This window comes from Aaosphaeria arxii (assembly GCF_010015735.1).
Source record: "Aaosphaeria arxii CBS 175.79 unplaced genomic scaffold BU24scaffold_2, whole genome shotgun sequence".
In the NCBI taxonomy this organism is placed as follows: Eukaryota; Fungi; Ascomycota; class Dothideomycetes; order Pleosporales; genus Aaosphaeria; species Aaosphaeria arxii.
In genome coordinates this window covers 1,853,332-1,865,722 of record NW_022983475.1, presented here as the reverse complement: position 1 = coordinate 1,865,722, position 12,391 = coordinate 1,853,332, and the positions used below count along the sequence as shown (strand labels likewise).

At 50.6% G+C, this 12,391-nt stretch overlaps 6 protein-coding genes across 6 annotated transcripts; 4 read left to right on the top strand and 2 right to left on the bottom strand.

The window, feature by feature from the left end:
* Positions 1 to 255: 255 nt before the first annotated feature.
* BU24DRAFT_489197 (glycosyltransferase family 2 protein) lies at positions 256 to 4,439 on the top strand. The gene is made up of 3 exons (XM_033533616.1): positions 256 to 602; positions 729 to 2,710; positions 2,760 to 4,439. The coding sequence occupies exons 1-3, from the start codon at positions 451 to 453 to the stop codon at positions 4,034 to 4,036; spliced, it is 3,411 nt and encodes a 1,136-aa protein (XP_033387514.1). The 5' UTR covers positions 256 to 450; the 3' UTR covers positions 4,037 to 4,439.
* On the bottom strand, positions 4,114 to 4,445 carry BU24DRAFT_114550 (uncharacterized protein). The gene has a single exon (XM_033520827.1). The coding sequence runs from the start codon at positions 4,383 to 4,385 to the stop codon at positions 4,191 to 4,193; it is 195 nt and encodes a 64-aa protein (XP_033387513.1). The 5' UTR covers positions 4,386 to 4,445; the 3' UTR covers positions 4,114 to 4,190.
* A 56-nt stretch (positions 4,446 to 4,501) lies between these two features.
* Positions 4,502 to 6,392, bottom strand: BU24DRAFT_447741 (aldo/keto reductase family protein). Its single transcript, XM_033530842.1, has 5 exons — positions 6,030 to 6,392; positions 5,827 to 5,928; positions 5,687 to 5,768; positions 4,902 to 5,607; positions 4,502 to 4,848 (listed from the first exon to the last, which is right to left on the bottom strand). The coding sequence occupies exons 1-5, from the start codon at positions 6,074 to 6,076 to the stop codon at positions 4,772 to 4,774; spliced, it is 1,014 nt and encodes a 337-aa protein (XP_033387512.1). The 5' UTR covers positions 6,077 to 6,392; the 3' UTR covers positions 4,502 to 4,771.
* A 275-nt stretch (positions 6,393 to 6,667) lies between these two features.
* BU24DRAFT_114526 (uncharacterized protein) lies at positions 6,668 to 7,766 on the top strand. The gene is made up of 2 exons (XM_033520826.1): positions 6,668 to 7,041; positions 7,106 to 7,766. The coding sequence occupies exons 1-2, from the start codon at positions 6,780 to 6,782 to the stop codon at positions 7,633 to 7,635; spliced, it is 792 nt and encodes a 263-aa protein (XP_033387511.1). The 5' UTR covers positions 6,668 to 6,779; the 3' UTR covers positions 7,636 to 7,766.
* Positions 7,767 to 7,896: 130 nt separating this feature from the next.
* On the top strand, positions 7,897 to 10,113 carry BU24DRAFT_342445 (ATP-dependent DNA helicase; the record flags this gene model as incomplete). The annotated part of the gene is made up of 2 exons (XM_033523318.1): positions 7,897 to 9,264; positions 9,322 to 10,113. The coding sequence occupies 2 exons, from the start codon at positions 7,897 to 7,899 to the stop codon at positions 10,111 to 10,113; spliced, it is 2,160 nt and encodes a 719-aa protein (XP_033387510.1).
* Positions 10,114 to 10,492: 379 nt separating this feature from the next.
* Positions 10,493 to 12,217, top strand: BU24DRAFT_386007 (uncharacterized protein). The gene is made up of 4 exons (XM_033524900.1): positions 10,493 to 10,623; positions 10,692 to 10,906; positions 11,081 to 11,481; positions 11,616 to 12,217. Exons 1-4 carry the CDS (start codon positions 10,580 to 10,582, stop codon positions 11,952 to 11,954), a joined length of 999 nt encoding a protein of 332 aa, XP_033387509.1. The 5' UTR covers positions 10,493 to 10,579; the 3' UTR covers positions 11,955 to 12,217.
* Positions 12,218 to 12,391: the final 174 nt, after the last annotated feature.

The following is a 12,391-nucleotide window of genomic DNA, read 5'->3' as shown; positions in this document are numbered from 1 at the left end:
AGTTCAGTTCCGAGTGGTACCACAATGGGCACCGGTAGTGGAATATTGTCTATCCGCATCGAGCGTGTATTTCTGCAAGGCACCGTTCAACAATCTGCAAGGGGTGATTTGTCTTGTTCAGCGGATGGTCCGGATGGGTGTATGCGTGGATGCGTGGCTGTGGTGCAACGACCTGATGTTGTGGTTGCCCCATCAACGCGACCGACCCAAACAAATCCCCACGACCCCCGGCCGGAACTTGTACGCCACCCGCATACTCAACCTCCACTTCTACTACTTCCACTACATACTACATACTATTACTGCTGCGTATTGATTGTTTAGCACTTTCTCTCTGTCAATTGCATTCCACCTCCGCTTCCAAACGTCTTACCACGCTGCATTCCAATCTCCCATCGTTTGACAACCGTACCTTACACAAGACACACCATCTAGCGGCTTCCCGTCGCAATGGACACTCCACCGCGCAATGCGCTGCCGTCCTACGGCGGTCCTCCAGCGTATCACAACGACGAATATGATGATTCTCGTCCTAGCTATTCCCATGAGCGGTCGACAATGCGCTTGTTGACCAATGCAGAAGAAACCCAGAGTTACATACCGTGAGTAACCACATCTTTCTTCCCTTCACCTCTCTCTCACTTCTTTTCCTTTTCTTTCTATCGCACGCGCTGTTTTGTCCGTTGTTTGTCGCTTGACATGCATCCTCACTGTAATGCTCTTCCTAGGAAGAAACCTCTCTCTGAGACTACTTCTCTTCTCTCCGGCGTGGAAAGCACAACGGCAACGTTGGGCGATCGGCACAAAGGACGAGCGACGGGAGAGCAGCAAGCTGCTGAAGCGGCCATTGTCGACTTGTTGAGAGACGCTGGCGACGCTCTCGACCGAGATGCCCCTTCAACAACAGGCTCTCCGAAGCGCAAGTCGGTGAAGTCGCGCATGACGAGCCACCTGTCTCCGTCCAAGAAGGACCCTCAACCAGGCCCAGGCTTACCAGTAAACCAACATCACAGACCACAATCTCCTTCGCCAGTCATGCGAACATACCACCCTTCCACCTCCTCGATCTCAAGGACTCCATCGGTGCTTGACACAGCGCCAAACATGCGTCCTCCCGCAGAAGACTCCCCTTCATACATGCCCTACCGACGAGCCCATTCTCCAGATCGCTCCTCGCCAACTCGACCGTACTCGCCAACCCGCACATCTGTCGACTACTCGAGACCCCCTGCTTCGAGTGTATCTTACGAGCCAGCAGACCTGAATGGAAGTCCGCGACCGGGTACTCCTTCGTCTCGGTATGGAGGAGGGCGACCAGGCAGTCCTATACGGCCTCTCCCACCCGCACCACTGTTCTCTGCTGGCAGACCAGTCTCGAGGGATTCCAATGCGACTGTCGACATGTCCCAGGTCCCACTGAACGACGATGACGTGTTCACTGATATTGGGGACGATCGGCCCACGATGAGCTCTCGCGATTCTTACATGACCGAAGACACCTTCACAGAAGAGTACACAACAACAGACGAGAAGAATGAACACTTGGGACCAGCTCCAGATGGTGCGCAAGCCCGTCGTGGAGCGCGACAAGCCGTCATGTCGAAGAGGGAAGTCCGTTTGATCAACGGAGAGCTCATCCTTGAGTGCAAGATTCCTACCATCCTCCACAGTTTTCTACCGCGACGCGACAGCAACGAATTTACACACATGCGATACACTGCCGTGACGTGTGATCCCGACGACTTTGTCGATAGCGGGTACAAGCTGCGCCAGAACCTCAACAACCCCCGTGAAACAGAGCTGTTCATCTGCATTACGATGTACAACGAGAACGAGATCGACTTTACAAGGACAATGCATGGCGTCATGCGTAACATCAGTCATTTCTGCTCTCGTGCGAAGTCTCGTACGTGGGGTAAGGATGGCTGGCAGAAGATCGTTGTCTGTGTCATTTCCGACGGCCGCCAAAAGGTACACCCAAGGACTTTGGATGCTTTGGCGGCTATGGGCTTATACCAGGACGGAATCGCGAAGAACCATGTCAATCAACGTGAAGTCACTGCTCACTTGTACGAGTATACCACTCAGGTGTCTTTGGATTCGGATCTCAAGTTCAAGGGCGCGGAGAAGGGAATCGTGCCAGTCCAGATGATGTTCTGCTTGAAGGAACGCAATCAGAAAAAGTTGAACTCGCATCGTTGGTTCTTCAATGCTTTTGGACGCGCATTGAACCCCAATGTTTGCATTCTGCTAGATGTTGGAACGAAACCCGGTCCTAAGGCGCTCTACCATCTCTGGAAGGCTTTTGACACCGATTCCTCCGTGGCGGGTGCCGCAGGAGAGATCAAGGCTGGTAAGGGCAAGGGCTGGCTCGGACTGCTCAATCCACTTGTTGCATCCCAAAATTTTGAGTACAAGATGTCCAATATCCTCGACAAGCCACTTGAGTCGGTTTTTGGATACATTACTGTCCTTCCTGGTGCTCTTTCAGCCTACCGATACCACGCCCTCCAAAATGACCACACGGGACATGGTCCTCTGAGTCAATACTTCAAGGGTGAGACACTTCACGGCCAGGATGCTGATGTTTTCACCGCAAATATGTACCTTGCTGAGGATCGTATTTTGTGCTGGGAGCTCGTGGCAAAGCGAAGTGAACAATGGGTCTTGAAATATGTGAAGGCTGCGGCTGGTGAAACCGATGTGCCAGGTCAGTACTTTACCGAATGACTGTGGTGTTCTTTTACTAACAAACTTAGATAACGTACCTGAGTTCATCTCCCAACGTCGTCGTTGGCTGAACGGTGCCTTTTTTGCTGCTGTTTACTCACTCCTACACTTCAAGCAAGTTTGGGCGACTGACCACTCTATCTGGCGCAAGACCCTCCTTCACATCGAGTTCATCTACCAATTCGTCTCCCTCATGTTCACCTTCTTCTCTCTGGCAAACTTCTACTTGACCTTCTACTTCATCGCTGGCTCCCTTGCGGATCCGAAGCTCGATCCATTTGGACACAATATCGGCAAATATGTGTTTTACATCCTACGGTATACCTGCGTCCTGCTCATCTGCATGCAGTTTATCTTGAGTATGGGAAATCGACCTCAGGGCGCAAAGAAGATGTTCTTGAGCAGTATGACTGCCTACTGCGTCATTATGGCTTACACAACTTTCGCTTCAATCTACATTGTCGTCGTCCAGCTGAAGGATCCAAAAGCCGAGAAAAAACTGGGTAACAATGTATTCACGAACCTGATCGTCTCTACGGCAACCACTATCGGCCTTTACTTCCTCATGTCGTTCTTGTACATGGATCCCTGGCACATGTTCACTTCTTCCGCACAGTACTTTGCATTGTTGCCATCCTACATTTGCACCCTCCAAGTGTACGCTTTCTGCAATACCCACGACATCACATGGGGTACAAAGGGAGACAACGTGGCAAAGACCGATCTTGGTGACGCCAAAATCAAGTCTGGGAACGTCGTTGAGCTGGAAATGCCTTCGGAACAACTTGATATTGATTCCGGCTACGACGAGGCTCTCCGGAATCTTCGTGATCGCATCGAAGTTCCTGCCCCAGCCATCTCGGAGTCCCAACAACAAGAGGATTACTACCGCGCCGTGCGTACTTACATGGTCGTCGTATGGCTCATCTCCAATGCTATTCTTGCAATGTCAGTCAGTGAGGCCTACTCTGGCAGCGCGGTCAGCTCCAACTTCTATCTCAAGTTTATCCTCTGGGCTGTCGCTGGACTTGCTTTCTTCCGTGCTATCGGCTCGACCTCCTTCCTGATTATCAACTGTATCCACTGGGCCATGGAAGCGAAGCTCAAATGGGGCGACAAGAGGGATGGCGACAGCAGTGTTGGAGGAAGCACTAGGACCGGCCTCGGCGGCGGCCGTGGAAGGAAGTTCGGAAGGTGGCGCTTCGGCGGTGGCATCGGCGGCTGGTGGAGCGGCTCGCGGATCAGCAGCAAGGTCAGCAGCTGGACGCCGAGCAGTTGGAGCGGAAGCAGCATTGGACGGAGGTGAAGGCTTTACGTACGCCTTTACCTTCTTCGTGCTTTTCCAACACTCATGTCACGACACGAACTTACGAACCCACGGCGTAATATTCTGGTTTTCTTTCGATGCCCCCCTTCCTAGGGAACTTGGCCCAAGTAGGGATTTGGATGGCCCACGTGCCTCACATGATGATACCTTGAGCGTTTGCTTTTCCTGTGCTATGTATATCTGTCTCCCTGGACAATGTCAGAACGACGAACAAAGCAAACATTGTAATTTTGTACATGAGAATTGATTGGTTGGGGGAAAGCGGCAGAGGTCCCCATGTATGAATCGAACGCGGAGGTTCTTTTTTCTGGTTAGGTTCGACATGCATAGCATACTACAGTAAGTAGTAAGTAGTTCACAAATATGGGTAATTCAAAATGGGGCGGACCCTTTCACTTTTTAAATGGACTCGATATCATATATGTGTTGTGATGTTTTTTAATTCTTTAAATTATCCCTTTCTATTCCTCTTTCCCCTTCCAAGTGCAGTAAGCACGCGTATCCATCTATGTAGGTATTTATCGCAACCCGACAAACCCAATTGGTAAGGTAACCGCCCTACCCGTGTGATGTCCATTCAGCTGCGCCATACATACATATGTAAAGCTACGTCATGCCTCAGCAGCAAGCGGATAGAAAGAAAGAAGAGATCTTGAGGGAAATATCATATTGGTATCTTTGCACGTTGGCTTTTCTATATGGTGTCGTTTTGATTTACTTGAGGATGGGCTTGTGGGTGGCGGGGGCCTCGGAGGGGTCGTTGAAGATGTTGATGTCCCATCGTGGGGAGTCTGTACGCATGTCAGTCCCGCATTACATAGAGACCAAAGCTCGAAAAACTTACTGGCAGTGTAAGGGATGTTAAATCGCTGCGGGTTCTTGCCAAGCGCATCGACATCCTTAATCTCCTCCTCGCTGAGCTCAATCTCGTCAAAGTTGCTCGCGATACGGCTCGGGGTGATGGACTTGGGGATGACGGAGTGCCCTCCGACCTTGGACCACGCGAGCACGACCTGCGCGGGCGTGACGTCCCTTCCGAGGCGGGCGGACGCCTTCTTCGCGATGGCCTGGACCTCGGGCCTGTTGATGATGAGGGGGAGGCCGAAGGCGTTGTTGCCGAATGCCGAGTACGCGGTGATGTGGATGCCCTTCTCCTTTGCGTAGGCGATGAGCTCGGGCTGGGGGAGGAGCGGGTGGCGCTCGATTTGGTTGGTTGCGGGGACTTGGCCTGTGGCGGCGATGATGGACTCGAGTTGCTCGATGTTGAAGTTGGAGACGCCGACGGTGCGGACTTTGTCCTTGGGGAGCGCGAGCACGGCTTTCCAGGTCTCGGCGAGGGTCACGGAGTCGTTGATCACGACGTCGCCGCCCTTGTGGGTCGAGGAGGTGTCAGCGGGGAAGTATTCGTCGCCGGAGTTTACTTCTTGGAAGGCGACGGGCCAGTGGATGAGGAATTGGTCGAGGTAGGTTAGGTTGAGCTCTTTGAGGGCCTTGTCGAGGGCTTTGGGGACAAGGGCAGGGCTATGTTGGGAGTTCCAAAGCTTGGAGGTCTGGAAGTGACGATGTGTGTTAGTATATCCAGTTCTAAGATATTCAAGTTGGGATGGAATGGCGGAGGTTACTACGTACGATGAAGAGGTCCTCACGCTTCAAGTTGAAATCTTTGAGACCCTTTGCGATGCCTTCTGCAACCTCGGGCTGGTTCTCATAGCTGGAAATGCAATTAGCGGGTGGTCTTGAGCAGAATGGAACTCTAGAGAAGCACTTACATGAGAGCAAGATCCAAGTGTCGGTATCCAGCCTTGAGGGCTTCGTAGACGGCCTTGGAGACTTCTCCGGGGGCAGATTGCCATGTGCCGAAACCCAATGTTCTGTATGAAGAAAATGAAGTTAGAATTGGCTGAGCGCATGTGATTTTGTTGGAAGTGGTGGAGAGGGTGAACATAGTGAATGGAGTTGGGAGTGTACGTACGGGATATCAAGGCCGCTGCTAAGCTTGACTGACTGTCCGAGAGACATGATTGTGAGATGAGATAGAGAGTAGGTTGTGGAAGATTTTCCGGGTATCGAGAGGACGAGAGAGTATGGAGTGGAGGGGTAAGAGGAAAAAGAGAGGAAGAAATGTTGGAGAGCTTCAAGGTGTTTTATAAACAAGACGGAAGAATTGCGAGATGTATAGTCGGAATTGGGTAAAGTGGACGATGCCCCTCCATGCGCCTCCCCCCACCATTCATCCCACCTAGTTACGTAGGCTACCTACTCATGTCCTTACTATACAAGTACATAGTTAGTTGGTTGAGTACCCTGAGTGACAGTGTAAGACTGTATGAGGTGTATACCTATTGTAGTAACTCGTAGTAGATGCCCCGCGTTGTTGGGGTTGGTTACGAGAGCGGTTAGGTAGCTTTGGCGTGTCGTCTCCTTTCGGCTCATCTTTCTCCGAACGTCCTCCCTCTCCAAGAACATCAAGACTCTCTCTACTCATAGCACAACACATCACATCACATCATTCACACTAGAGAGTTTGACACGCCTCAGCGCTCTACCCCTTCTCTCTTCTGTTATTCGTCGCCATCTCATCCGAGTATTGTGTCTTATCGTGCAATTCCTCCGAAGCCCATCTCATCCCTCCCTCCCTCTCTAATCCCTCTCCCTTTCTTCTCCGTCATCTTGCTCGGAGCTTCTCCGGAATCCTCCCGCCGCCGTCGCCTGGCTTGCTCTGATGCAAATCCGTTTTCCGTTCAGCCGCGGCCGACCTTCTTCTGCTTCTTTTTCCTCTTCCTCTTCTCCGCCCGAATACGTGCCACTAAAGGCTATAGACGGACCGACTTCCACCAATAATGGACCTTCAAAGCAGAAAGGGCGCTTTTTCGCTGTAGCCTGGCTCATTCTCTTGGTTGGTTATATATGGCTTTTCGTCGCATTGTATCAGAATGGCCGTAACCGTGCAGGATCCTCTACCATCGTCAGAGAGACCGTGGGCCGTAAGTCAATTGTATTCTCATGTTGCTGCAGTATCGTTTAGTAACAAATATATCAATCGAATAGTAGAACCACAAGCGCGCATATTCAAAGAGGATCAGAAATATGCTAACAGGCCAAACTTAACCACTAACAAAGCATGGCTGGACCTCTTCCCAATGCAGGGAGGTTTCTTCAGACACCCTAAAATTGCGCCAGAACGCTCTACATTTTCCACCTTCCATCAACTCCATTGCCTCGACGGAATTCGTCATGGCTACTGGTCCCTCTTTGACATGGTGATGCAGGGTCAAAAGATGGCCGAGTCAGAGCTTCCACACCATGCATCGGCCCAGCACTTCATGCACTGTCTGGACCTCATCCGCAATGCCATGATGTGCCAGCCTGATTTGACGGTCGAAGTCCAAAATGATAAGCTCGGCGGCGTAGAAGGATTTGGGACTGAACATTCGTGTATAGACTGGAAGAAGCTTGTCGATTGGACGAGCGAATGGGAGACATACAGACAGGATGAGGATGAACACCGGATGGGTGACTATGATGATGAGAGGTATCAAGAACATGGTCATGCTCATAATCACCACAAGCGGCCTTGAATCCGTTACTGTAGATTCGAGACTACCTTTTGACCTTCGGCTTTTTACAAGTGCAGAATAGTCTTTCGTTGCGAAATCCCCACGTCATGTGATCGCGAGGAAAGTACGCGCTAACGCGTTGTTGCTTCTAGCGCGTTATGGAGGTCATCTCTTCTCTATACAACGTCGCAAGCTTCTATTCTATCCATCAATCACCAACTCACAATTTTCACTTGGCAATTTATTTACCCAGTCAAACCAATCTTGGGAACAGCAATATCGATGTCGGACGATGAATTTGGTCTTGGTTCCGATGATGACTTCGAGGCCGCTCTAGTACATGCATCCGACACAGCTATTGCTGGTAAGCGAAAGCAGTCAATCGACATCGCCACTACATCCTCCAAGAAGACCAAAATAGATTCACCCTCACTTGAGCTCGCCAGAAAAGTATTGAAAGAACGGTTTGGGCTACCCAATTTTCGGTTGAAACAGGAAGAGGCTGTCGCGAGGATTCTCGATGGCGGAAGTGCAGTTGTTGTCTTCCCAACAGGCGGCGGGAAGAGTCTCTGCTACCAAGTCCCTGCCGTCGCTTTCAAGGAGCAAGATCGAGAATCGTCCTCGCGCGCTGAAACGCACAGCGGTGTGACGCTCGTGATATCACCTCTCATCGCATTGATGAAAGACCAGGTGGATGCTCTGCTACGCCGAAAGATTAGAGCTGCAGTACTCAACTCCTCCGTCGATCGCGCTCAATTCCTTGCAACCCAAGATGACCTGCGTAACGGACGTCTCGATCTCATCTATTGTGCGCCCGAGCGTTTGAACGCTGAGGGGTTCATTCAATCTCTGCAAGCCATACCTGGTGGTATTCGACTACTCGCGGTCGATGAAGCTCACTGTATCTCTGAGTGGGGTCACTCGTTCCGTCCCGAATACCTCAAGATTGCTCGTTTTGCGCAGGAAGCCAAAGTGGAAAGGGTGATATGCCTGACCGCCACTGCGACTCCTCGAGTTGTTGAAGATATTTGTGCTGCTTTCTCTATCCCACAGGAAGGCGTTTTCAAGACTACCGTCTACCGACCAAACCTGCGACTGTTGGCAGAATCGAGAACTAAAGATGCGGACGAAGTTACAGTTCTCTGCAACTTCTTGCGCAAGAATCCGGGGCCGACAATTGTTTATGTTACGCTTCAAAAGGGTGCCGAGGAACTAGCACTGTCGTTGAAAAGGAACGGATTTGATGCGAAACCGTATCACGCTGGCATGGACACCAAAGTGAAGGAGAAAACGCAGGAGCTCTTTTTGCCGAGCAAAAAGATGATTATAGTCGCGACGATTGCCTTTGGTATGGGAATTGATAAACCGGACATTCGAAATATTGTTCACTTCGATGTGCCTCGGACGATCGAGGATTATTGCCAACAAATTGGTCGAGCTGGAAGGGATGGACTGCCGAGCGTGTGCTTCTTTAAGCTGTCGACAAAAGACTTCTACCTACGCAATGTGTTCACATACGGCGACCGACCCTCACTCAACAATCTCCGCAAGCTTTTGGGAGAAATTTCCTCACCTGAGAGGCGTAAGCTTCAAGCTGGAGATAGCTTCAAGGTATCTTTCTATGCCCAAGAGAAAGATTTTGACATACGAGTGAGTTATTATCCTGTTCAGATAGAGAGATAATTTGCAGACTGACAATTGTTGAAGTCGACTACCCTGGGAATTATATACGCACAGTTGGAACTTCATTTCAAGCTTTTCCGTCGCGTAGGGTCAGAGTATTCGGAGTACAAATACTTTGCGAAGGATCCAGGGGCCTTGACTCGTGACAGCACTCCAGAATCCAAAGCAATTCAGGCTTCTGCCAAAGGCACCCAGAAATGGAAGACAGTTGATCTCGAACAAATTGTTGCAAGGCGAGGGTTCTCGCGGCCCGACCTCGTGCGAAAACTTGACACATGGAATGAGAAAGGCATGGTCGAGGTGAAGAAGGCAGGCACGACAAATGTCTTTCGCCTCGAGAAGCCACTCCCATCGAACCAAAAGGAGATTGATGAAATTGCTCAACACTTAGACCGCGCCATGGAAAACAAGGAACTCCAAGATCTCAAGCGAACGCAAGCTTTGATCGACCTCATCACTTCTAAAGAGTGTTTTGCTCACTCCATAACTTCCTACTTCGGCGAATCGAATACCGCAACTTCAACTGGAACCCTCGAAGAATGTGGCCATTGTACATGGTGCGAAACCCATAAGCAAATCACTCTCCCCGACGAACCTGCTCCGGTCCCGACCTCTTTCCAACTAAAGCAAGTCATGGACGCTTGCCCTATGCGCGACGACCCAAGGTTCCTCGCGAAGATCGCTTTTGGAATAAAGACTCCTTGGATGAGGACGCTCGGGTTGCAGAAAAGTCCTGCTTTTGAATCGATGATGGACTGTGATTTCATGGAGCTGGTGAGGGCTTTTGAAGCGGAATGCAAGAAGGCCAACAAGTAAATGAATCGGTTTTGTATAGTTGTTCACGTTTGGAATTGCTTGAATATTAGGTAGAGGGATTACGATTACTATATAGAGGTAGCTAGACACGATTGAATGAAATGTCATAACGGTACTTGCGTTGGTTCACCTTGGTGTTGTGATCGATTGAGCTACTCATAAGCCCTCACTTTTGTATCTCGAAATGAGGTCATTGAAGTTAAATGAGAACATTACAATGAAACATTATTCAGTGGCTTTCAAGGCACACGAGTGCATAGCCCTAGACTTGCTGTGGGCCAATGCTATCGGGCGCGGAAATGCGTCTCATTGGCCAGCTATCGGCATTTCGTTCGAGGGGTACTCGTATATTCATTCCCAACCACATCTATGACTGGCTGCAGAGTGACAACAGAGCAACCTTGCAACGAGATACAACCAGACACACACCACATCTGCATCCAAACATCTTTCTCCCAATCCGAAAATGACGACAAAACCCAAAGTCCTCCTCCTCGGAACCATAGAATCGTAAGCCCCCCATACCCCTCCTCCCCTCTACCACCACCCTCAACACCCCTCAAATAACCTCCCTCCAGCGACACAAAAGAATGGGCCAAACTGCAAGAAATCGCAGACATCGTGACGCCGACGTCTCAATCGCGAGACGCCTTCCTGGCCGAGTGTCGCAGCGGGGCACTCGACGGCGTGGTCGCGGCGTACCGGACGTTCTCGTCCGTCAATGTCACGGGACTCGTTGATAGGGAGCTGGTTGAGGCGCTGCCGCGGAGTTTGGGGTTTATTAGCCATAATGGTACGTTTGCTCCATTCTATTGTGCATTACTTCCTGAGTGTCTACGTAGATCTGGGCGTAAGATTGATCGAGTGATGCAATGAATGAATGCTTGCTTGATTGATTCACTGTGCGGAGCGATACTACCCTAAGAAGTCAGGAGAACTATGAACTGAAGAAACGACACCATAACAGGAGCCGGCTACGACCAAATCGACGTCTCCGCCTGCACTGCGCGCAATATCCTCGTCTCCAACGTCCCCACGGCCGTCGACGACGCCACGGCGGACACCGCCATTTTCCTCCTCCTCGGCGCGCTCCGCGGCTTCAACAAAGGCATGTCTTCCTTACGCGCGGGCCGCTGGATCGCCGACGTACCGCTCGGCCACGATCCGCAGGGCAAGGTGCTTGGAATCATTGGGATGGGGGGTATAGGGAGTGTGTTTGCGAGGAGGGCGCTGGGGTTCGGGATGAGGGTGCAGTATTTTAATCGGAAGAGGTTGGGAGCGGAGGACGAGATTGAGGGGGTGGATTATGTGGGGTTTGAGGAGTTATTGGCAACGAGCGATGTCGTGTCGTTGAATTTGCCGCTGAATGTAAGTTTTTCTTTTCTTTTGTCTTGCGATGTGGTTAGGGAAAAGGGGGTATTTTCTCGTTAATGAGCGACAGGGGGAGTTTGTACGAAAAGGGGTTTTCTTAGCTGTTGGGGAGACTAATGGGCAACTGGCAGAACAACACAAGACACATCATCTCGACGCCCGAGTTCAACAAGATGAAGCGGGGCGTCGTGATCATTAACACCGCACGCGGCGCCGTGATAGACGAAGCGGCGCTCGTGGAGGCGATAGACGCGGGCATCGTGTGGTCTGTCGGGTTGGACGTGTTCGAGAATGAACCACAGATCCACCCTGGGTTGCTGTCCAATGAGAGCGTCATGTTGGTGCCGCATATGGGTACCCATACGGTAGAGACGAGGCAGAAGATGGAGGAGTGGACGATTGCGAACGTGAGGTCAGCGGTGGAGACAGGGAGGCTGAAGAGTATTGTGAAGGAGCAGGCGGGGTTGTAGGGAATTGGGCTGTTGTGGTGGGATATGCTAAGATACAACTAAGTTAAGCATCATTGTTCTTGATGTCTGTCCTTTGGGGTTGATGAAAATTAAAAGCCAGTGATATGGTTGGCAATGGAAGGGTGCAGTTATGTGATGAGGGACAATGAGAAGTGAAATACGCATAAATGTCTCTCCTGCCTGGATACTATCGTCAAAGTATCCGCGCCATTTAGTACAGCAATCTCCTTGATCTCAAGCATCTAATAATACGCAGTAGTGGCCCCAGTGCCTTATTGGAAATCTGTTGTTACTGAATCTGGTCTTGATAGGAAGCTCACGAACTGACCCCTCGTTCTTAGAAACATGGTGCACTCACAATTCAAATTAAGTGATTATTATCTATTGTTACAAAATACTTGATTCTTTTAGATGAAATATATTCACTGGCTCGACTG